The 24301-nt window shown below is 39.6% G+C and overlaps 1 protein-coding gene across 1 annotated transcript in view; it reads right to left on the minus strand.

Annotated features, from left to right (window-relative positions):
• Positions 1-24301, minus strand: part of CLASP1 (cytoplasmic linker associated protein 1) — a 373393-nt gene that overhangs the window by 141530 nt on the left and 207562 nt on the right. The window contains exon 9 of the mRNA XM_049889062.1: positions 2290-2442. Within this exon, the coding sequence (XP_049745019.1) occupies positions 2290-2442 (153 nt within the window). The remainder of the gene's footprint in view (positions 1-2289; positions 2443-24301) is intronic.

Below are 24301 nucleotides of genomic sequence, written 5' to 3' on the forward strand. Positions count from 1 at the left end.
TCTAGTTCTTCTGGTCTCAGGTGGATGGGGTCTCTGGTTTATGTGACCCTTTCTGTCCCTTGGGCTCATCTTTACCATATGTCTTTGAAAGTCTTCATTTTCCTTTGCTCCAGGTAGGTTGAGACCAATTGATGCATCTTAGATGGCCATTTGCTAGAGTTTAAAACCACAGACATTCCTCACCAAAGTGGGATGCAGAACGTTTTCTTAATACATTTTGTTATGCCAGTTGACCTGGATGTCCCCTGAAACTACGGACCCCTGTCCCTGCTACTCTGACCTTGGAAGCATTTGGTCGTATTCAGGAAATTTCTTTGCTTTTGGCTTAGTCCGGTTGTACTGACTTCCCCTATGTTGTGTGCTGCCCTTCCCTTGACCTAAAATAATTTTTGTCTACTATCTAGTTAGTGAATATCCCTCTCCTTCCCTCCCCACACTCGTAACCATCAAAGAATATTTTCTTTTCTGTTTAAACTTTATCTAAAGCGCCTATAATAGTGGTCTCATACAATATTTGTCCTTTTGCAACTAATTTCACTCAGCATAATGTCTTCCAGATTCCTCCATGTTATGAAATGTTTCACAGATTCACTGTTGTTCTTAATTGTTGCACAGTATTCCACTGTGTTAATGGAACAATTTATTTATCCATTCATTGGCTCATGGGCACCCTTGTTGCTTCCATTTTTTGCTATTGTAAACAGTGCTGCAATGAACATGGGTGTACATGTATCTGTTTGTGTGAAGGCTCTTATTTCTTTAGGATATATTCCAAGGAGTGGAATTGCTGAGTCATATGACACTTCTATTTCTAGCTTTTTAAGGAAGCACCAAATCGATTTCCAAAGTGGTTGTACCATTTTATATTCCCACCAACAGTGTGTAAGTGTTTCAGTCTCCCCACAACCTCTCCAACATTGTTTTGTGTTTTCTGGATTAATGCCAGCCTTGTTGGAGTGAGACGAAATCTCATTGTAGTTTTGATTTGCATTTCTCTAGACGGCACTGGGTGGTTTTTTTATAATGGCTGATGATCGTGAGCATTTCCTCATGTATCTGTTAGCCGCCTGAATGTCTTCTTTAGTGAAGTGCCTGTTCATATCCTTTGCCCATTTTTTAATTGGGTTATTTGTCTTTTTGTTGTTGAGTTTTTGCAGTATCGTGTAGATTTTAGAGATCAGCTGCTGATCAGAGATGTCATAGCTAAAAACTTTTTCCTAATCTGTAGGTAGTCATTTTACTCTTTTGATGAAGTCTTTGGATGAGCATAAGTGTTTAATTTATAGGAGCTCCCAGTAATCCAGTTTTTCTTCTGCATTGTTACTAATGTTTTTGTATACTATTTATGCCATGTATTAGGGCTCTGTAGCATTGTCCTTATTTTTTCTTCCATGATCTTTATCATTTTTAGATTTTATATTTAGGTCTTCGATCCATTTTGAGTTAGTTTTCGGGCATGGTGTGAGGTATGGGTGTTGTTTCATTTTTTTGCAGATGGATATCCAGTTACGCCAGCACCATTTGTTAAAGAGACTGTCTTTTCTCCATTTAAATGACTTGGTGGATAGATTTATGTCTGGATTCTCAATTCTGTTCCACTGATCTATATATCTGTTGTTGTACCAGTACCAGGATGTTTTGACTACTGTGGTGGTATAATATGTTCTAAAATCAGGTAGTGTTAGGCCTCCCACTTTGTTCTTCTTTTTCAGTAATGCTTTACTTATCTATCCGGGGCCTCTTTCCCTTCCAATGTACTTTCTGATGATGAATGCGATGCCATTCCTTTTTAATTTGTCATTCTTGGCATAGCAGACCATACGATTGTCTGATTCAAAATGGCCAATACCAGTCCATTTGAACTCACTAATGCCTAGGATATCGATGTTTTTGCATTACATTTCATTTTTGACTTCCGATTTTCCTAGATTCATACTTCCTACGTTCTACGTTCCTATTATTAATGGATTTTGCAGCTGTTTCTTCTCATTTCGAGTTACACCACATCAGCAAATGAAGGTCTCGAAAGCTTAACTACACCCATGTCATTAAGGTCGACTCTACTTTGAGGAGGCACCTCTTCCCAGTCGTATTCTGAGTGTCTTTTTACGTAAGGGGCTCATCTCCCACCACTATATCAGACAATGTTCCGCTGCTATTCATAAGCAGAAACACATCACAGCTGAACTACTTCATCTTTGAAGGACACAAGAAGGCAAGTAGCATGCACTTCTGGTTTTAAAAGCTGGCATCACTGACCCCAGAATACCACAGAGAGCTTAGTCTTACCTGAAGACTTAGACCCAAGAGTGGATGACCCAAGTCGGCGGGTGGTTCCCATTCCAACATTTCTTCGTGAGCTTGGTGGAGCTTTGGATGACGTAGAACTGGCAGAGGAAGGTCTATTACCATCCACAGAATCTTCATCATCAAAATTTTTATCTGAAGAGTAAGCACATAAGTCATTATGGGAAAAAGGGACTTAAAATAACAATTAGCCTCAGAGATGTCTGGTTTGCCTACTCTTTAGAAAATAGAAGTTCCTGTCCAGGCCAAGTTCAGAATACAGCTACAAAGATCACGTGTGCTTTCACGTATCTAGAAAGCACTCTTACCCTATTTTTGAAAAATAGAGAAAACATAAAGAGGAAAATAATCTCTCATAAAACCACCAAGTAGTAAGAGTTACTTTAATAGTTTAGCATATTTCTAACAATTTTTCATCCATTTTTTTTAGTAATAGCTGAGATGAGGTTATCTATCATGTCGGAATAAAATTTCTTCAAATACCATGACATATTTTCCATAAACACCGTTTTAATGCCTGTACAGTATTCTGTAATTGCAGAATGCCACAACTGAAACACTCCTTTACTGTAAGACATTTATGGTGTTTCTATCAGAAATACTATTGCCACATCTTCCTATATAAACCTTTGTTTGAATTTCTAACAATTTTAACAAAAATAATCCCTACAAGCGATATTACTCTATGAAAGAGTGTAACTGCCAAACTCACCTGCAGAGATCATAGAAACGTAGACTTCCCCGGCAGTTAAGAAGTGACCATTTTACTACGCTCTTGCCAGCATTAAAATGTTATTTTTAAACTTCAATTTGATAAGTGAAAACACGCTGTTTCTTCTATGTTGCATTTTTTAGTGAGATTGAACATTTTTTTCATAAGTTCATTAACTTTAAAAAATTCTAAGTATCAGTGGAACTGATGACTATTCCTCAATTTGCACTTAAAATTAAAAAGACAAAATCTCTGGGATCTTAAAACTCAAGGTATTCATGAACATTTGATGATGCAAGATTAAAGCTATCATGGTAGATGTATACGCTACAGAGTACTGAGGGCTTTAGAACAATTGTGATTCATTCCAGAGCCTAATAAAGAACCTAGAGTAATTAACCCATTCAGTGACACTGATTATACCCTTCCGGCTAAGCAACCACTCTCGCCCTCCTTGTTTGAGTTGTTATTCTCCATTAACATAAACTCACTGCTCCCTAAAAAGACAAAAAAAAAAAAAATCATTGCTGTACAGACGATTCTGACTCCTAGCAACTCTACAGGACAGAGCAGAACTGCCCCACAGGGTTTCCAAGGCTTTAATCTTTGGGGGGAGCCCTGGTGGCACAGTGGTTAAGAGGCTGGCTGTTAACAAAAGGTCAGCAGTTTGAATCCACCCAATATTCCTTGGAAACCCTATGGGACAGTTTTACTCCGTCCTATGGGGTCGCTATTGAGTTAGAATCGACTGCACAGCAATGGGTTTGGTTTTGGTTCATCTTTATGGAGGCAGGCTGCCCCATCTTTCTCTTGTGAACTCCTAAACTTTCAGTTAGCAGCCAGGCACTTAGCCCCTGTGCCACCAGGGCTCCTTGAAGTAGGTGATGGTTAACCAAAAAAGCGTATTACAGGTAGCATCCTGTCCTTCTTGATCCAGTTGCTTAGTAGCTCAATTACCAATAGCCAAGGCTTTTGTCTACTCTTTATTATGATATTCTTTAAAATTTACCAAAGACCCACTTTAAATCACATGGTTTCTTCTGCTCAGCATGGCTTGGGTTTCTTTAATCAAAATGTTATTTATATTATCGTGATGGGTTTATTAGTATTTTGAATGAGTTAATAAACTTAAAAAAGAAAAGTAACAGTTTCAGTCTGTGGGAAAAGTGAGAAATGAATGGGAGGAGAGAAAAATGAAGACACTACTAGCTTTACTCAAAAATGGATATGAATTATGTTTCATCTTCTAACATACACAGGGATGCTATTCATAACTATATTCAGTTACTGTTTTCAATGAACCAATTTTAAGGGAATTTCTGGGACTGCTGCTTGGGAATTCATGGAATTTTTGCTTCCAGAAGTGTAACTGCTTCTGGCAGAAATGAAACAGCAATAAAACAGCAATCACCAGACTTATCCTCTTGCAGAAAACCAGATAGGCTACATAAAACTACTGCTTTCAGACACGGGACAACAGGCAGTACAGAACTGTGATCCCAGAGAGAAGGCTAACAAACAAAATGGGCTATACAATCTCCCCAGCTTTCTGCCTGGAGACAATTTCCAGACCACTGGGTAGTTTTTTTTTTTTTTTTTTTTTCTTTTTAGGGAGCAGTGAGTTTATGTTAATTGAGAGTAACAACTCAGAAAAGGAGGGTGAAAGTGGTTGCACAGCTGGAAGACAGAATCAACCCAAATAGAGGCTGGCAGTCTCGCTAAATGGGGAAAATGAAGATCAGAGTTTAGGATGACTGATGTGGCTGGAAATTACAGAGAAGAGCTCTAGAAAGGAAAAGCTACACGCAAAGAGAGTCCGGAAATGTGCTAAGTTCTAGGCCAGGCATGCGTAACTGAAACTCCACAAGCTAGGATAAAAAATGACCAGGAAGCTGTAAAGTGAACAATGCCCAAGGTTTACACAAAGTAGAGAGATGTGCACACTTCAACCAGAATACAGAGTTTTTGGTGACTTTACCTGAGGCACTCAGTGGAGACCAACCCATACTAAGGTCAGGCCTCAGTAGTAGGGTTGATCTGTTTCTGGAGAGAAGACCATACTAATCTTGCCCTAGAAAGCTTAAACACAGGCCTCAAGGAGATTAGAGAGATCTGGAAGTAATGTAACCACGTTGTCAAAACAAAGCATACCAATCTTGAAAGGAATACAAAATCTAGACACTCAACAATGTAACGTTCACAATATACAGCATCTAATAAAAAAAATTCCTAAACATGACAAGAAGAAGGAAAATGTGAACCATGAAGGAAGAAAAAAAATCATACAAAAGTAAATGGCTTAGAAATGTCAGAGATATGGAATCTGCAGATAAGAACAGTAAAACCATTATGTTCACATTATTAAAAGAAAACATGAACATAACGTCAGAAAATGAAAAAAAAAATTTAAGGACCAAATGGAAATTGGAGAGATTAAAAAAACAATATCTGAGGTGAAAATTTCACTGACTGGGATTAACAGCAGATTAGTACTGCAGAAGAAGAAAATTAGTGAAGTCAAACACATGGCAATATAAGTTATTCAAAATGAAGAATAAGACAAAACAAAAAACCTGAAAAAATTAAAGGAATAGAGCATCAGAAGATATGTAGGATAAAGCAATCAGTCAAACACACATATAACTGCACTTCCAGGAGGACGGAGGATAAGGTGGACAGAAAAAATGCTGCAAGAAATGATATCCAAAAATTCTCCAAATGTGATGAAATCTATAAACCCACAGACTAAAAAACTCAACAAACCCCAAGATGCACACAAAGAAAATCACAATGAAGTGCAATATATTGAAACTGCTTAAAACCAATGAAAACCTGTTAGAGGAAAATGACACATAGAGAGGAACAAACAAAAAATGGCAGCAGACTTTAACAGAAACCATGTAATCCAGGAGACAACAGAATGACATCTTGGAAATGGTGAAAGAAAAGTATTAACCTACTACACAGTAAAAACATCCTTTGAGAACGAAAGCAAAATAAAATTTCAGACAAACAAAAAATAATTCATCACCAACAGACCTGCACTGGAAGAAATGTTGAAAGAAAGATCTTCAGGCAAAAGGAAAATGATAGCAGATGAAAACTGGTGTTTACATAAAGAAATAAGGAACAAAAGAAGTAGTGTGTGGGCAAACATAAAACTTTTCCTTCATAGTTTAATTTCTTTAAAAGATAAATGTTTAAAGCAAAAATAAAGCATAATTCCCAGCATTATCACCCAACATGGAGTTTTCATTCTTTATATAATATCATAGTGTGGTCAGACAATTTGCTGGCCAGAGAAACTAGAAATACTACACTTATCACTTAGGCAACTTTAAAAAAGTAAACAGAGCATTTAGGGTATAGCCGCTGTACTAGGGGCCACACAGGAAACTGTAAGATAAGACACAGGAAGGTATTAAAAAAATGGAAAATTTCTATCCTCAAAGAGCTCGTATTTTTAAAGGTTGTATTTTTTTTAATTAACTTTTATTGAGCTTCAAGTGAACGTTTACAAATCAAGTCAGTCTGTCACATATAAGTTTATATACATCTTACTCCTTACTCCCACTTGCTCTCCCCCTAATGAGTCAACCCTTCCAGTCTCTCCTTTTGTGACAATTTTGCCAGCTTCCAACTCTATCCTCCCATCCCCCCTCCAGACAGGAGATGCCAACACAGTCTCAAGTGTCCACCTCATATAATTAGCTCACTCTTCATCAGCATCTCTCTCCTACCCACTGTCCAGTCCCTTTCATGTCTGATGAGTTGTCTTCAGGGATGGTTCCTGTCCTGTGCCAACAGAAGGTCTGGGGACCATGACCGCCGGGATTCCTCTAGTCTCAGTCAGGCCATTAAGTATGGTCTTTCTATGAGAATTTGGGGTCTGCATCTCACTGATCTCCTGCTCCCTCAGGGGTTCTCTGCTGTGCTCCCTGTCAGGGCAGTCATCGATTGTGGCCGGGCACCATCTAGTTCTTCTGGTCTCAGGATGATGTACGTCTCTGGTTCATGTGGCCCTTTCTGTCTCGTGGGCTCTTAGTTGTCATGTGACCTTGGTGTTCTTCATTCTCCTTTGATCCAGGTGGGTTGAGACCAATTGATGCATCTTAGATGGCCACTTGTTAGCATTTAAGACCCCAGACGCCTCATTTCAAAGTGGGATGCAGAATGTTTTCATAATAGAATTATTTTGCCAATTGACTTAGAAGTCCCCTTAAGCCATAGTCCCCAAACCCCCACCCTTGCTCCGCTGACCTTTGAAGCATTCATTTTATCCCGGAATAAAGGTTGTATTTTTAAAGGTTAATTATAGCATCCAAATGTAACGAAGGTGTCGCAGAGTGGTGTGATGTAAACCCATCTGCACTGAGAAGGTACTTCTTTCATCACCAATATTTATATGAAAATGCCTTCCAAGGAAGGGTTGGGGGAAAAGGGAGTATTACACTAAGCAGCCAATGCAGGATTTTTAAAACTGAGTCCTAACAGCCCTAAAAAGGAAACCCTGGTGGTGTAGTGGTTAAGTGCCACAGCTGCTAACCAAGAGTTCAGCAGTTTAAATCCACAAGGTGCTCCTTGGAAACTCTATGCAGCAGTTCTACGCTGTTCTATAGGGTCGCTATGAGTCGGAATCGACTCTAAGGCAGTAGGTTTTGGTTTAAGAGTTCTATTCACCTTTTACCCTATGAAATCAAATCTACCAAGCTTACTTAACTGATCTCCTAACCAGATGAGAACCAAATAATTACAGGGGAGTAGTGAAAAGAAGGATGCGGAAGTTAAGCGTAGTGATGTTAATAAGAAGTGACACCGGATCCACAGTCAGTCCAGGATGGTGAACCTCACAGTCCCACGTCCTAACTGCATGGTTACAGACTAGATTCACAGTCACTCCAGGATGGTGAACCTCACAGTCCCACGTCCTAACTGCATGGGTACACACCGGATCCACAGTCACTCCAGGGTGGTGAACCTTAACAGTCCCACGCCCTAACTGCATGGTTACACACCGGATCCACAGTCACTCCAGGATGGTGAACCTCACAGTCCCACGTCCTAACTGCATGGTTACACAACGGATCCACAGTCACTCCAGGATGGTGAACCTCACAGTCCCACGTCCTAACTGCATGGTTACACACTGGATCCACAGTCAATCCAGAATGGTGAACCTCACAGTCCCATGTCCTAACTGCATGGTTACAGACCGGATCCACAGTCAGTCCAGGATGATGAACCTCACAGTCCCACGTCCTAACTGCATGGTTACACACTGGATCCACAGTCACTCCAGGAGGGTGAACCTCACAGTCCACGTCCTAACTGCATGGTTACACACCGGATCCACAGTCACTCCAGGATGGTGAACCTCACAGTCCCATGTCCTAACTGCATGGTTACACACTGGATGGATCCACAGCCAGTCCAGGATGGTGAACCTCACAGTCCCACGTCCTAATTGCATGGTTACTGACTGGATCCACAGTCAGTCCAGGATGGTGAACCTCACAGTCCCACGTCCTAACTGCATGGTTACACACCGGATCCACAGTCACTCCAGGATGGTGAACCTCACAGTCCCACGTCCTAACTGCATGGTTACAGACTGGATCCACAGTCACTCCAGGATGGTGAACTTCACAGGCCCACGTCCTAACTGCATGGTTACACACTGGATCCACAGTCACTCCAGGATGGTGAACTTCACAGGCCCACGTCCTAACTGCATGGTTACACACTGGATCCACAGTCCAGGATGGTGACCCTCACAGTCCCACATCCTAACTGCATGGTTACAGACTGGATCCACAGTCAGTCCAGGATGGTGAACCTCACAGTCCCACGTCCTAACTGCATAGTTACAGACTGGATCCAGAGTCACTCCAGGATGGTGACCCTCACAGTCCCACATCCTAACTGCATGGTTACAGACTGGATCCACAGTCAGTCCAGGATGGTGAACCTCACAGTCCCACGTCCTAACTGCATAGTTACAGACTGGATCCAGAGTCACTCCAGGATGGTGAACCTCACAGTCCCACATCCTAACTGCATGGTTACAGACAGGATCCACAGTCAGTCCAGGATGGTGAACTTCACAGTCCCACATTCTAATTTAGTTTAGTATTTTTCGACTAAAGCAATCCATACCAAACTCTACTAGCCATTTGAATTCACATTTTCTTTAGGCGTTTCAGCTAAGCAGACATCTGTTAGCATATAACCTCTTTTTCTAAAGCATTAAAGCAAAAACATGTGAAAATACGTATTTTTAACTATGCAAATCTGTGCCATCACATCAATTTAAAAATTTTCACACAATGCCAACAACACAAGTTACATGAGAAGTCGTCTTACAGAAGGATAAATTCTCCCAAAGCCCAAAGAAATGCTATCTTCAGTCATCACAACAAAGGCCGCCATCCAAGGGCCACTTCTCTCATTTGACAGTCTAGGGTAGAAACCGCAGGTGGTTCCACGACCTCCTTGAATGCTTTTGCAGAAGCATTGGGATAAGACATTTTAAAAGGACTCACGACACTCCTACAGAGTGACTCCATAATGTTAATCCAGCTCTCAATCATCCCATTCCTGGTAATCCATTTAACAGGCATAGTGAAGTACAAAATAGCAGCAAAACAGCATGCCAAAAAGGACTATTGATAAAAAAGACACTTTAAAACATGGAGAACAGAAATCTTTGAAAAAACGAAAAGACCCAAATACAAACAGTCATTCGTGTACTTAAAATCAAACCAGCAGAACTCTAAAAGCTGAACAAGTCTAACGCTGTGTTTGAGATGCTGCGTGGGGGCTGGAAAATGGCCAGAACTAGTCCCTCAATCAGCCGCCACTGACTTTGGATTCAGAAATCCCTAAAGAAAAGGAGCAGATTAACCAGTAAGCAAGGTACGCAAGGGCTTACTTGTGTTCACTTACTAATCTCTAGTGCACAACTTCACATGGGTTTCACCACATCTTTGGTCTTTGATGTGGTAAAAAAAAAAAAAAAAAAAAGGTGAAACTGCACTACAGATGAGTAAAAGTAAGTAAGCACAAATAAGCCTATGCATACCTGGCTTATTAGGTAATCCATCCCTGCAGAGGAAGCCCAAGCAATGCCACAGAAGTGAATTGTAATGGGACTGGAGCAACAAGCCAGAGACAGATTTTATGGGTCAAAAATGATGGGATACACCATCATATAGCTGTGTGACATCGGGACTGGGTACAGAGTGCAGCAAAGAGACACCTCTGTCTACAGACGGCCTTCAAGCCTGGTGTCTGGAATTTGGGATTACAAACATGGCTTCTTTTGTCCATTCAGAAAATTTAAACATCCACCTACGAGGACTCAGAAAATGTTACAGAAACTAAGAAATATCTGAGCTATTGTCCACATTCCAGAAAGGGAAGATGCTAAACCATAAAAGCCTCTCCGCCCCAGAGACAGGCAGAGTCTGTGACTTGGGAAAGTACAATGGGGAGGAAATGTCTCCTGTTCTAAGACAAAGAAAACTCATTCTCTACTCCGCTGCATCACATTCATTCACTCCCTGTTAGGGAACTTCTCCTCCAAAGGAGTAAGCAATGAGGCAGCCTAGTAACTGGAATATAACTGGCATTCCCAGAAGGAGGCTGTACAGAGTCCTGTTAATAAGCTCAAACCCTGCTGCTTCTCATAAATATCCCCAAGATTCTCCTTTCTTGATCTTTCACAGCTCAAAGCTTTGCAAAGGCCATTTCTTCTGCTGCAAGTTCTTCCCCTGATGCCCAGCGCATTCCTGTGTCTTCTTAAAATCACTACTGTTAGCTCCTAGGAGATGCCCGCCCAGCTCCACTCCACAAAGGGCCAATGGTGCCCTTCCCTGAGCTACATGTCCACACGTGAATATGCCATTTACTCCATTTCACGCTGCAATCATCTGCTTGCAGATCTGTCTTTCCCTGTCCCTGGAGTAGGGACCATTTCATATTCTTTTTTGGTATTCCAATACCTAAAAACAGAGCCTGAGCCAACACACAGTAGGCAATCAAATAGTTCTGGCAGTCTTAAAGAAGGTAAAATTTGTGAATGGAAGCAAACCTTTCCTCATACATCTTTTTTTTTTTTAAAGCTTTTAGTACTTTTTAAAAATGTGTAAGGTTTCATCAGTCTAAATAAAGTCAAACAAGGATACCAAAACATCGGAGGTCAAATCAAGAAACTAAGAAATTACAACCCTAAATATATCCAGGCTCCTGATTTCTGCCCCCAAACAGAAATATCCTTAATGATTTTATTTCCTAATAAAATATCTGCCTATTTTAAAAGTAGAAGCCAAAGTTCTCCTATGAACAATCGTAACCCCCAAAATTTAAATGTTAATACTTCGACATAGACGCATTTCTAAACTTTAATGCATATGTATCAACCTATCAATTTTACACACACAAGCAGAAAAAACTTGGGTTTTTTGCCAACTACCAATATTTAGTACTTGTTTTTCTATATCCATCTTAATCTAACCAATCTTCAAAGACTACCTATTATTACACTGTTCACACATAGCGTATCTCACCAGTCCCCTAATGATGGACAGTTGGGTTGTTTCCTATTTTTCACCTTCATGCTACCACTGCAGTGAATATGTTTAAAAGAGACAAAAGAGGAAGAAGCAAGACGGAGGAGTAGTCAGACACACTGCAGCATCCTTCTACAACAAAGTCTTATATAAACAACCAATAGTCACAAACAGCAATCTCAGATTTCTGAACAGCAAATGATGGACTAAAGAAACAAACCAAATACCGACTACAAGAAGAGACAGAACAAGGGCAGTGGGAAAGTGGGGACTCACGGATTGTCCACAACCTATCTGTGACCTACCTGCTACCAGTGAGCAATGTGGCCACCTTGGGGCAGCTACAAGCAGTATCCCTGAGTGAGGAGCGCAGGAAGAGATCATCAAGAAATACACAGCCTGAGACAGAGATACCACATAAACAGCTCTGTAAAGGAACAACAAGGTGGGCAACCAATGCACCAGGTTTGGGCACACTAGAGAGAGCGAGTGACACACGTGAGCAATATCACCCTGAGACCAGGGAACCAGAGGGAAGAGCTGTGGGAGTATAGAGATGTCGGTTAGATTATAGGAAACCCAGGCCAGGGGATTGATCAATCAGTCAGTGTACATTTGCCGAGGGGCAAAACGAAGGTAAAGGAGGGAGGGTGTTAGCCCTAGTGGACGCAGAGAAGGCATGGAGCTAGGCTGCACACACATACAAACACACACACGCTCCCACGTAGGACTCCCCCCACCCCTGCCCCAGAGATTTCCCCATGGCTCTGAAGCTGCCATCTGGGCTGCCCAACTGAGTGAGGTAGCCCCGCTCCTCCCCACTCTTGGGGTCTCCCCCACCCATCAACACCTGTGTGGGGAGGGGCTCCCACCCACTGTGAAGTGGCAGAAACCACCTGCCGCCTCAACCCACTGTAACATCTATCCAAGGCTGAGAGGAGGGCTTACCCCAAACACCAAGGCTGTGCTGCCTGACCCAGCAGGAGCAGAAAACCAGCCTAGCAAACCAGGGGGCATAGCACCTGTCTGCACCAACATGAAGAGTCAGCACCATTCCTAGAGCACTGAAGATGGAACCTGCAGCTTACCAAAGGGAAGAACACCATGCACTCAATTCCAAGCAATCACCCAAAGGAAAATTTTAAGTGCTTAACACCACCGGCTCCACGTGCACTCAACTCTTCATACTTTCCAATGAAGGGAAACCACAACTAACCAACTGGCAGCTCCAAAGACATACACACATGAATACTACAAAACAACAATAATTAAAACAATACAAAGGGAAACAACCCAAGGAAATAGGAAATAAACTAAAATCCTAATATATCAAGACAAGATCAAACAAAGAAGCAGGCAATAAAAAATATTAATGTCTCAAAGACAACAATTACAAAGCATATGAAGAGACAAAAAAAGATGGTCCAATCTATGGAACAAGATAAAAGGACAGAAATAATGTTGGAGAATGAATAAAGGGACTATCTGATAAAGACTTCAAAAAAATTAGTACTAAGATTACTCAAAGAGATAAAGCATGGCGGGGGGAGGGGGGAAGAACTCACAAGAACAAAATGACAAATTCAGCAGAGAGACAGAACCCCTAAAAATTCAACAAGAAATTCCAAAGCTCGATAGTAAAATAACAGAAATAAAGAATTCCACAGAAGGACACGAAAACAGAATTGAAGCAATGTAAGAAAAAAATCAGTGAAACAGAAAACAACTTTCAGACTATTCAGTTTAAGGAACAAACAAGAATGCAAAAAATGAACAAAGCTTAAGAGCTATGTGGGAAGCCATCAAAAGGCACAATATTCTTATAATGAGAATTCCAGAAAGAGAGTAAAATACAGAAAGAATATTTGATAAATTAATGGCAGAGAACTTCCTAAATATCTCAAAAAAGAGATTTTCATCCAAGAAACTCTACAGACTCCATACACGATAGACCCCAAGAGAAATTCACCAAAACATATCATATAAAACTCTCCAGAACCAAGGACAAAGAAACTTGAAAGCAGCATGTGAAAAGAGAAAAATCGCCTACCAAGGGGCCCCAATAAGATTAAATGCTGATTTCCCATCAAAAACTATGCAAGCAAGAAGGCAACCTGGAATTATATATCCAGCAAATTTGTCATTAAAAAATGAGGAAGAAATACTGACTTCCTCAGATAAGCAGACATTAAGGAATTTTTTAACTACCAGACCTGCCCTGAAACAAATATTAAAGCGAGTCCTTCAGATCAAAAACCAACAACATCAAACAACCTGAGGTAAGGGCACATAACGGCATCACCCTGTTACCAAGTCAGATGAAACAACCACAACAGTAACACAATGTTAAAAATGATTAGCAGGTATCTGGGATACAAAGTTAAAACTGACCACAACATCAAAGCAAAAGGGGGGATGACTGGTGTAGTTACAGAACTGTCATGTGGTAAGAGCGTCACGGCAACTTAAAGATACAAAGAACTGTTTTAGATGCAGGATGTCAAATGTAAACGCCATGGTAACCACACAGAAAATTAATAAATCTACTCACCAAATAAAGAAGAGGAAAAATAAAAAGACCTAGTGAACACTTATTCAAGAACAAAAAGAAAACTCATATACAAAAAGAACTCGCACAGAAAGTAAAGAACAAAGAAATCATTAACACAACAACAATAAAAGCATTAAAAAAAAATGGCTACAGTAAAATCGTCCCTATCTGATAATTACACTAAAGTCAATGGATTAAATGCACCAGTCAAGAGACAGAGGTTGGCAGAATGGATCTTATAAAAAAAAAAAAAAAAACACTCATCAATATGTCATCTACAAGAGATACACATCAGGCACAAATACATAAATAATCAAAAAATCAGATGATGGGAGAAAAAAAAAATACCAAGCAAACTGTAGCCAAAAAAGAGCAGGAGTGGCAGCACTAGTAACTGACAGACTTTAAATCAAAACCCAATATAAGATACAGAGAAGGGCACTATATAATAATAAAAGGGACGCTACACCAAGAAGACATAACCGTTATAAATATCTATGCAACACAATGCCAGTGCTCCAAAAACTATAAAGCAAATTCTAACAAAATTAAAGAGAAAAATAGATCTACATCAATAGTAGGAGATTTCAATACACCACTCTGGACAATGGAACAACTAGAAAGAAAATCAATAAAGATATAGAAGACATGCAAAACACTATCAACAAACTAGACCGAATATACATACACACACAGAAGATACCACTCAACACCAGCAAATACATACTTCTCCAACAGAACATTCTCCAGAATAGACCATATTTTAGGCCATAAAACAAACTCCAACAAATTTAAAAAGATTAAAATCATACAAAGCATCTTCTCTGACCATAAAAGTATACAGCTAGAAATCAGTTAACAGCAAGAATAAGGAAAGAATAAATAAATACATGGAAATGAAATAACACTACTCTACAAAATATTGGGTGATAAAACCAACCAAAAAACCAAACCCATTGCCACTGAGTTGAATTTGACCATAGCAACCCTATAGGACAGAGTAGAACTGCCTCACAGGGTTTTCAAGGAACGACTGGTGGATTCAAACTGTTGACTTTTTGGTTAGCAGCTGAACTCTTAACCACTGCGCCACCAGGGAGACATCAAAAGTGAAATTAAAAAAAAAAACAAACTTGTAATTAAATAAAAACACAACATAACAAAACCTTTAGGACACAGCAAAAGCAGTGTTCAGACAGAAATTCATAGCAATAAATGCCTACGTTACAAAAGAAGAAAAATCCAAAATCAGAAACTTAACCCAACAACTTGAACAAACAGAAAACAAAGAGCAAAAGAAAAACAAAGTTACCAGAAGAAAGGAAATGAAGACCAGAGCAGAAATACATGAAAAAGAAAAGTAGAATCAAAAAGGCCAGAAGTTGGTTCTTTAAAATGATGAATAAAATAGATAAACCACTGGCGAGGCTAACAGAAGGGGGGGGGGGGGGGGGGCAGATGCAAATAACCAAAACAAGGAAGAAAATTAAGAGATTAACAACAGATCCAAATGAGATTAAGGAGATCATAACAGGAATACTATTAAAAAGAAATATATATACACTCCAACAGATTTGAAAACCTAGAAGAAATAGATAAATTCCTAGAAATACATTACCTACCTACACTATACCTACACTATGACAAATAGAGGCAGAAAATCTAAACAGACCCATAACAAAAGAAGAGACTGAAAATGTCATCCAAAAACTCCCAACAAATAAAAGCCAGACGGCTTCACTGGGGAATTTCACCAAATATTCAGAGAAGAGTTGACATCAATGCTACTCAAAATCTTCCAAAACACAGTAGAGGAAGAAACACTCTAATTCATTCAATGAAGCTAGGAACAACCTGATACCAGAGCCAGGTAAAGACATCACACACAAAAAAGAAAATTACAGAGCAATATCCATCATGAATACACACGTAAAAATTCTCATCAAAATTCTAACAAACAGAATTCAACAACATATTACGAAAATCATATACCATGATCAAGTGGGATTCATACCAGGAATGCAAGAGTGATTCAACATTAGAAAATCAATGTAATTCACCACGTAAATAAAGCAAAGGAAAAGAATCACACGATCATCTCAAGTAATTCAGAAAAAGCATTTGATTAAATTTTATATTATACTCTTTGCTGATAAAAACACAGCAAAAAAGGAATAGAAGGGAAATTACTCAACATAAGTAAGGGCATATATGCAAAACCAACAGCCAACAGTACCCTCAATGGAGAAAGACTAGGAGCCTACCTCCAGAAAATGGGAACAGGACAAGAATGCCCCTATCATCACTATTATTGTAATATTTTACCAGAAGTCCTAGCCAAAGCAATAAAGCAAAAAAAAAAAAAAAAAAAAAAAGACAAGGGGTATCCAAATTGAAAAGGAAGAAATAAAACTATCCCTATTAACAGATGACATGATCCTATACATAGAAGAACTCCAAATCCAAAAGAAAGCTTCTGGATCTAATAGAAGAATTCAGCAATGTTGCAAGATACAAGGTCAACACACAAAAATTAGTTGGGGTCATACAGACTAACAGGGAGAAATCCTAAAAGGAAATCAAGAAAACAATACCATTTATGACAGCCCCTAAAATGGTAAAATTCCTATGAATAGAAAATTACTTAACCAGAGAATAATCCAATGAAAACTATAAAACATTAATAGAAGAGACTAAACGAGACCTATATGAACGGAAGGGCACTCCCTGCCCATGAACTGAAAGGTATAATATTGTAAAAATGCCAATACTACCCAAAATGATACACAGATATAACACAATCTGATCCAAATTCCAACAACATTCTTTACCGAAATGGAAAAACTAATTACCAACTATCTATGGAAAAGAAGTTCCGATTAGCCAAAGCAATACTACTAAGAAGAACAAAGCAGGAAGCGTCATACTCCCCAATTTCAAAACATATTACACAGCTACAGTAATCAAAACACCCTGGCACTGGTTCAATGACAGACACATAGACAAGTGGAACAGAACTGAAAATGTAGAACTGAATCCATCCATCTATGGATAATTGATTTTTAAGAAGGGGTAAAACAAAAGTCCATTCAATAGGGAAGAAACAGTCTCTTTAACAAATGGAGCTGGCAAAGCTGTATACCCACTTGCAGAAAAACAAAACAGGACCCATACCTCGCCATACACAAAAACAAACTCAAAATGGATCAAAGACTTAAATGTTAAAACCAAAAAGTTCTTGGATAAAAACATAGGGACAAAACTAGGGGGGTCTTTTTTTTTAACAGTTTATCAAACACAATTACAAATGCACAACCAGCAGAAGGCAAATTAGATCACTGGGACCTCACAAAAATTAAATATTTATGATCAGCAAAAAAGAGTCCTGGTGGCACAGCGGTTAAAGCAATCAGCTGCTAACCCAAAGGTTGGTGGTTTCAAATCATCAGCAGCTCCATCAGAGAAAGACGTGGCAGTCTGCTTCCAGAGAACGACGTGGCAGTCTGCTTCCAGAGAACGACGTGGCAGTCTGCTTCCAGAGAACGACGTGGCAGTCTGCTTCCAGAGAACGACGTGGCAGTCTGCTTCCAGAGAACGACGTGGCAGTCTGCGCTTCCATGAAGATCCACAGTCTTTGTAAACCCTGATGGGATCGCTATGCATCGGAATCCACTCAATGCCAGTGAGTATTCTTGTTTTTTATGCTCACCTAAAGACTTCATCAAGAAAGTAAAAAGACAACCTAGAGACTGGGAAATAAATCTTCAGGAATGACATATCCGATAAGGGTCTAATCTCTAAAATATAGAGAAAACTTCAACAATTCAACAACAAAAAGAAAACCCAGTTAAAAAATGGGCAAAGGATATGAACAGAAACTTCACTAAGGAGGACATTCAAGTAGCCAATAAACACATGGAAAAATGCTCGTGATTATCAGTCATTAAAAGGAAACAAACCAAACCCGTTGCCGTCGAGTCAATTCCAACTTATAATGACCCTATAGGACAGAGTAGAACTGCCACATAGAGTTTCAAAGGACCACCCTGTGAATTCAAACTGCCAACCCCTTGGTTAGAAGCCATAGCATTTAACCACTACACCACCAGGGTTTCCAATTAGCCAATAACAAAAACCAAACCCACTGCCGTAGAGTTGATCCCAACTCATAGCAACCCTATAGGACAGAGTACAACTGCCCCATAGAGTTTTCAAGGGGCACCTGTGGATTCAAACTGTTGACCTTTTGGTTAGCAGCCGTAGCACTTAAAAACTACGCCACCAAGGTTTCCGACTAGTCATTAAAAAAAATAGAGAGGCAAATTAAAACTACAATGAGATACATCTCACCCCTGCTAAAATGTTACTGATAAATAAAAAAGCAAAAAATGCTGGTGAGGATATGTGGAGACTGGAACCGTATATGCTGCTGGTGAGACTGCAAAATTGTACAACCACTGTACAATATGACACTTCCTAAAAAAAAAAACTAGAAATAGAACAGCTTTATGATCCAGCAATCCCACTTCTAGGTATATACCCTAGAGATCTAATAGCAGTGACACAAACCGACATAGGCACACCTACATTCATTGTAGTACTATTCGCAACAGCAAGAAGATGGTGTGATGGTTAGGACTGTGTGTCAACTTGGCTGGGCCATGATTCTCAGTGTTTATATGTGGTCACTCCCATGATGGGATCTGCTGAGTAGCCAATCAGCTGAAACAGAGTTTCCTTGGGGGTGCAGCACGCATTCGAATATACCCAAACGTTCTGGCTTTTTGCTTGCTCTGAATATTGCAGCTGCCTCCTGTTCATCTGACCTCCAGTTCTTGGGACTTGAGCTATCAGCTTATCTGCCGATCTTGGGATTTGTCAATCTTCAGCAAAGCCCTGCTCTTTGATCTGCCAATTGTGGGTTCACCAGCCCCTTCAGCTACGTGAATCTGGAGAAGCCTCTATCCTGATCCCCTGATCCAGGACCTGAGACGTTCCAGACTCTACAATCATGTGAGCTGTTTCTTGGATATAAATCTCTCTATATATACATATATTTATACACTTTATTGGTTTTGCTTCTCTAGAGAACCCAGCCTAAGACAGATGTAAACGACCTAAGTGCCCATCAACAGATGAATGGATAAACAAAATGTTGTACATACATACAATGGACTACTACGCAGTAATAAAAAATAACGATGAGTTCTTGAAATATCATAACTCGGATGAATCTGGAGGACATTATGCTGAATGAAATAAGTCAATCACAAAAAGACAAATATTGTATGAGCTCACTTTTATAAGAAGACAATACTAGGTATATAAACAGAGACCAACGTTCATTAGCGGTTACCAGGGATGGGTAGGGTGGGAGAGGGAGAATCTGCCTCTAGATAACAGACGCCTTTTATTTTTCCTTGGGAGGGGTGGGGGGGCAGAGCGAGAAGGTAGCCCTGAATGTGGGTGAAGAGCTCATAGCCTGACCAACGTAAACGATGCTACTAAGAAGGACACAAAAGGGCATTTTTCACGAAAGTGAAAACCCGTTGCCGAGTCGATTACAACTCCTAGCAACCATATACAACAGAGTAGAACTGCCCCATAGGGTTCCCCAGGACTGCCTGGATGACAAAGGTTATGATACATATAATCTTGCAACAACACTAACAACCACCACAAACATAAGTGTGTGGTTACATATATGTATGTATACACACATAAACGAGTATGGGTACGTGTGTAAATATGTGTGTGCACAAACGTGGCTACAGGCATGTTACATACATGTATGTGTGTGCACTCATGTATATTCATATATACAATAAGCCACATAGGGGCACAGTCACGGACACTACTTAGATATAACCAAATACCTCATGGATTGGTTTTCTGGGTTTGAAGGCTTAGGACCATAGTCTTATGGGACAATTCAGTCAACTGGCATAATACAGTTCATAAAGTTTATGCTCTACATCCCAATTTGATGAGTAGTGACTGGGGTCTTCAAACCTTGTGAGCGCATGATCTGAACAACTGATGCAGAAAAGGCATTTGACAAAGTTCAACACCCATTCATGATAAAAACTCTCAGCAAAATAGGAACAGAAGGAAAATCCCTCAAAATAATAAAGAGCATTTATAGAGAGCCAACAGCCAGCATCATCCTAAATGGAGAGTCTGAAAGCATTCCCCTTGAGATGAGGAACCAGACAAAGATGCCCTTTATCACCACTCTTATTCAACACTGTGCTGGAGGTCCCAGTCAGAGCAGTTAGGCTAGATAAAGAAATAAAGGACATCCAGATTGGCAAGGAAGAAGTAAAAGTATCTCTATTTCCAGATGACATGATCTTATACACAGAAAACCCTAAAGAATCCTCAAGAAAACTACTAAACTAATAGAAGAGTTCAGCAGAGTATCAGGATACAAGATAAACATACAAAATCAGTTGGATTCCTCTACACCAACAAAGAGAACATTGAAGAGGAAATCACCAAATCAATGCCACTTACAGTAGCCCCCAAGAAGATAAAATACTTAGGAATAAATCTAACCAGAGACATAAAAGACCTATACAAAGAAAACTATAAGACACTACTGCAAGAAACCAAAAGAGGCCTACATAAGTGGAAAAACAAACCTTGCTCATGGATAGGAAGAATCAACATTGTAAAATGCCTCTTCTACCAAAAGCGATCTATAGATACAATGCAATTCCGATCCAAATTCCAAAGATACTTTTAAATGAGATGGAGAAACAAGCCAACAACTTCATATGGAAAGCAAAGAGGCCCCGGATAAGTAAAGCATTACAGAGAAAGAAAAACAAAGTGGGAGGCCTCACACAACCTGATTTTAGAACCTATTATACTGTCAAAGTAGTTGAAATGGCCTGGTACTGGTACAACAACAGATATACAGACCAATGGAACAGAATTGAGAATCCAAACATAAATCCATCCACACACGAGAAGCTAATATTTGACAAAGGCCCCAAGTTAAATGAGGAAAAGACAGTCTCTTTAAAATGGTGCTGGCGTAACTGGATATCCACCTACAAAAAAATTAAACAAGACCCATAACTCACACCATGCACAAAAACTAACTCAAAATGGACCAAAGACTTAAATATAAAATCTAACTCCATAAACATCATGGAAGAAGAAAATAAAGACGTTAGGAGCCCTAACATATGGCACAAACAGTATACAAAACATTACTAACAATGCACAAACACCAGAAGAGAAACTAGATAACTGGGAGCTCCTAAAAATCAAACACCTATGCTCATCCAAAGACTTCACCAAAAGAGTAAAATACCCACAGACTGGGAAAAAGTTTTTAGCTTTGACATTTCTGATCATTTAGATCTTAAAATCTACATGATACAGCAAAAACTCAACAACAAAAAGACAAATAACCCAATTAAAAAATGGGCAAAGGATATGAACAGGCACTTCATTAAAGACATTCACGTAACTAACAGATATGTGAGGAAATGTTCATGATCATTAGCTATTACAGAAATGCAAATTAAAACTACAATAATACCATCTCACTCCAACAAGACTGGCATTAATTGAAAAAACACAAAATAATAAATGTGGGAGAGGTTCTGGAGAGACTGGAATACTTATACATTGCTGGTGGGAATGGAAAATGGTACAACCACTTTGGAAATCCATTTGGTGCTTCCTTAAGAAGCTAGAAATAGAACTACCATACAACCTAGCAATCCGACTCCTTGGAATATATCCTGGAGAAATAACAGCCTTTACATGAACAGATATATGCACACTCATTTTCACTGCAGCACTATTTACAATAGCAAAAAGATGGAAGCAACCAAGGCGCCCATCAACAGATGAATGGATAAATTATGGTATATTCACACAGTGGAATACTACACATTGATAAAGAACAATGATGAATCCGTGAAGCATTTCATAACATGCAGGAACCTGGAAGGCATTATGCTGAGTGAAATCAGTCAGCTGCAAAAGGACAAATATTGTATAAGACCACTATTATAAGAACTCAAGAAATAGTTTCAACAGAGAAGAAAATATTCTTTCATAGCTACGAGAGTAGGGAAGAAGAGGGAAGGAGGGAGAGGGGTATTCACTAATCAGACAGTAAACAAGAACTATTTTAGGTGAAGGGAAATACAACGCACAATACAGGTCAGCATAACTGGACTAAACCAAAAGCACTTTCCTGGATAAACCAAATGCTTCAAAGGCCAGAGTAGCAGGGATGGGGGTTTGAGGACCATGACTTCAGGGGACATCTATGTCAATTAGCATAATAAAATTTATTAAGAAAACATTCTGCATCCCTCTTTGGTGAGTGGCGTCTGGGGTCTTAAACGCTAGCAAGTGGTCATCTAAGATGCATCAATTGCTCTCAACACACATGGAGCAAAGGAGAATGAAGAACACCAAAGACACAAGGTAATTATGAGCCCAAAAGACAAAAAGGGCCACCCACATAAATCAGAGACTACATCAGCCGGAGACCAGAAGAACTAGATGGTGCCCAGCTACAAACGATGACTGCCCTCACAGGGAACACAACAGAGAATCCTGGAAAAGAGCAGGAAAGCAGTGGGATGCAGACCTCAAATTCTCGTAAACAGACCAGACTTAATGGTCTGACTGAGACTAGAAAGACCGCGGAGGTCATGGTCCCCAGACCTTCTGTTAGCCCAAGACAAGAACCATTCCCAAAGCTAACTCTTCAGACAGGGATTGGACTGGACTATAAGATAGAAAATGATACTGGTGAGGAGTGAGCTTCTTGGCTCAAGTAGACACGAGACTATACGGGCAGCTCCTGTCTGGAGGGGAGATGAGAAGGCAGAGGGGGACAGAAGCTGGCTGAATGGACATGGAAATACAGGCTGAAGAGGAGTGCGCTATCACATTAGTGGGAGAGCAGCTAGGAGTATATAGCAAGGTGTATATAAATTTTTGTACGAGAGACTGACTTGTTTTTTTAACTTTCACTTAAAGCACAATTAAAAAAAAAAAAAAAACTTTGTGAGCAGCTATCTAAGATCCAACTGTCAGTCTCTACCGTCTGGAGCAAAAGAGAAAGAAGAAAACCAAAGACTCAGGAACGAAACCAGCCTACAAGATTAACAGGCTACATGAACCACAGCCTTATCTACCCTGAGACCAGAAGAACTAGATGGCGCCCTGCTACCACAATCATCTTTATCAGTGCCACAATAGATGGCTCCTGATAGAATGGGAGAAAAATGTAGAAAAGAACTCAAATTCTTAAAAAGTCCAGATTTAGTGGACCGGCTGAGACTAGAGGATCCCCCCAAGACTATCTATCGCCTTGCGATACTCCTTAAACCTTGAACTGAAACTACCTGCTGAGGTCACCTTTTAGCTAAGTAATAGACTGTCATAAAATATAGTACCCATGAGTATTGTGCACCTTTAAAAAAATCATCTACATGAGACTAAATGGTCAACAGTTTCTCTAAAGCAAAGATGAAAGGGTAAAAGGAAAGAGAAACCAGATTACTGGAAGCGAAATATCCAGAAATGAATTAATAAGAATGTTGATACATTGCGGAAAACGTAACCAATGTCATTGAACAACTTGTGAAGAAACTGTAAAATGGGAACCTAATATGCTGTGTAAGCTTTCACCAAAGACACGTTATTTAAAAAGAAAAAAAAGTCACTATTAAAAGTAAAAAACAAACAATAGTTAATATAGACATAGCACACAACTGCATGCCAGGCGCTATGTTTGATGCTTTGCATATTCTCCTTAAATCCTCCCAACAACCCTAAATGTACTATTATCACCCAAGTTTTAAAGATGAGAAAACTTATGGCATCCAGATGTTATGTACCAAAGGTCACCCAGCTAACTAGAGGGTGTATTAAGTCAGGATTCATACAAAGGCCTGGCACAAGACTCTACGCTCTGCATCACTACATTAGATAAATGACCAACACCCTGAAAAAGCAGTTCATATAAATGTCCACTTACTGTGCGTTAGGCACTGTGCTGACTGCTTTCTGTGCGTTATTTTATTTAGTTCTTATGGCACATGTTTGCTTATTTGAGAAAATTACTTAAGATATTTCTTAAAAGTATTTGATAATCTCCAAAACTCCTTCATGCTAAAA

The sequence above is a fragment of the Elephas maximus genome, chromosome 6 (genome assembly GCF_024166365.1).
Source record: "Elephas maximus indicus isolate mEleMax1 chromosome 6, mEleMax1 primary haplotype, whole genome shotgun sequence".
NCBI lineage: Eukaryota > Metazoa > Chordata > Mammalia > Proboscidea > Elephantidae > Elephas > Elephas maximus.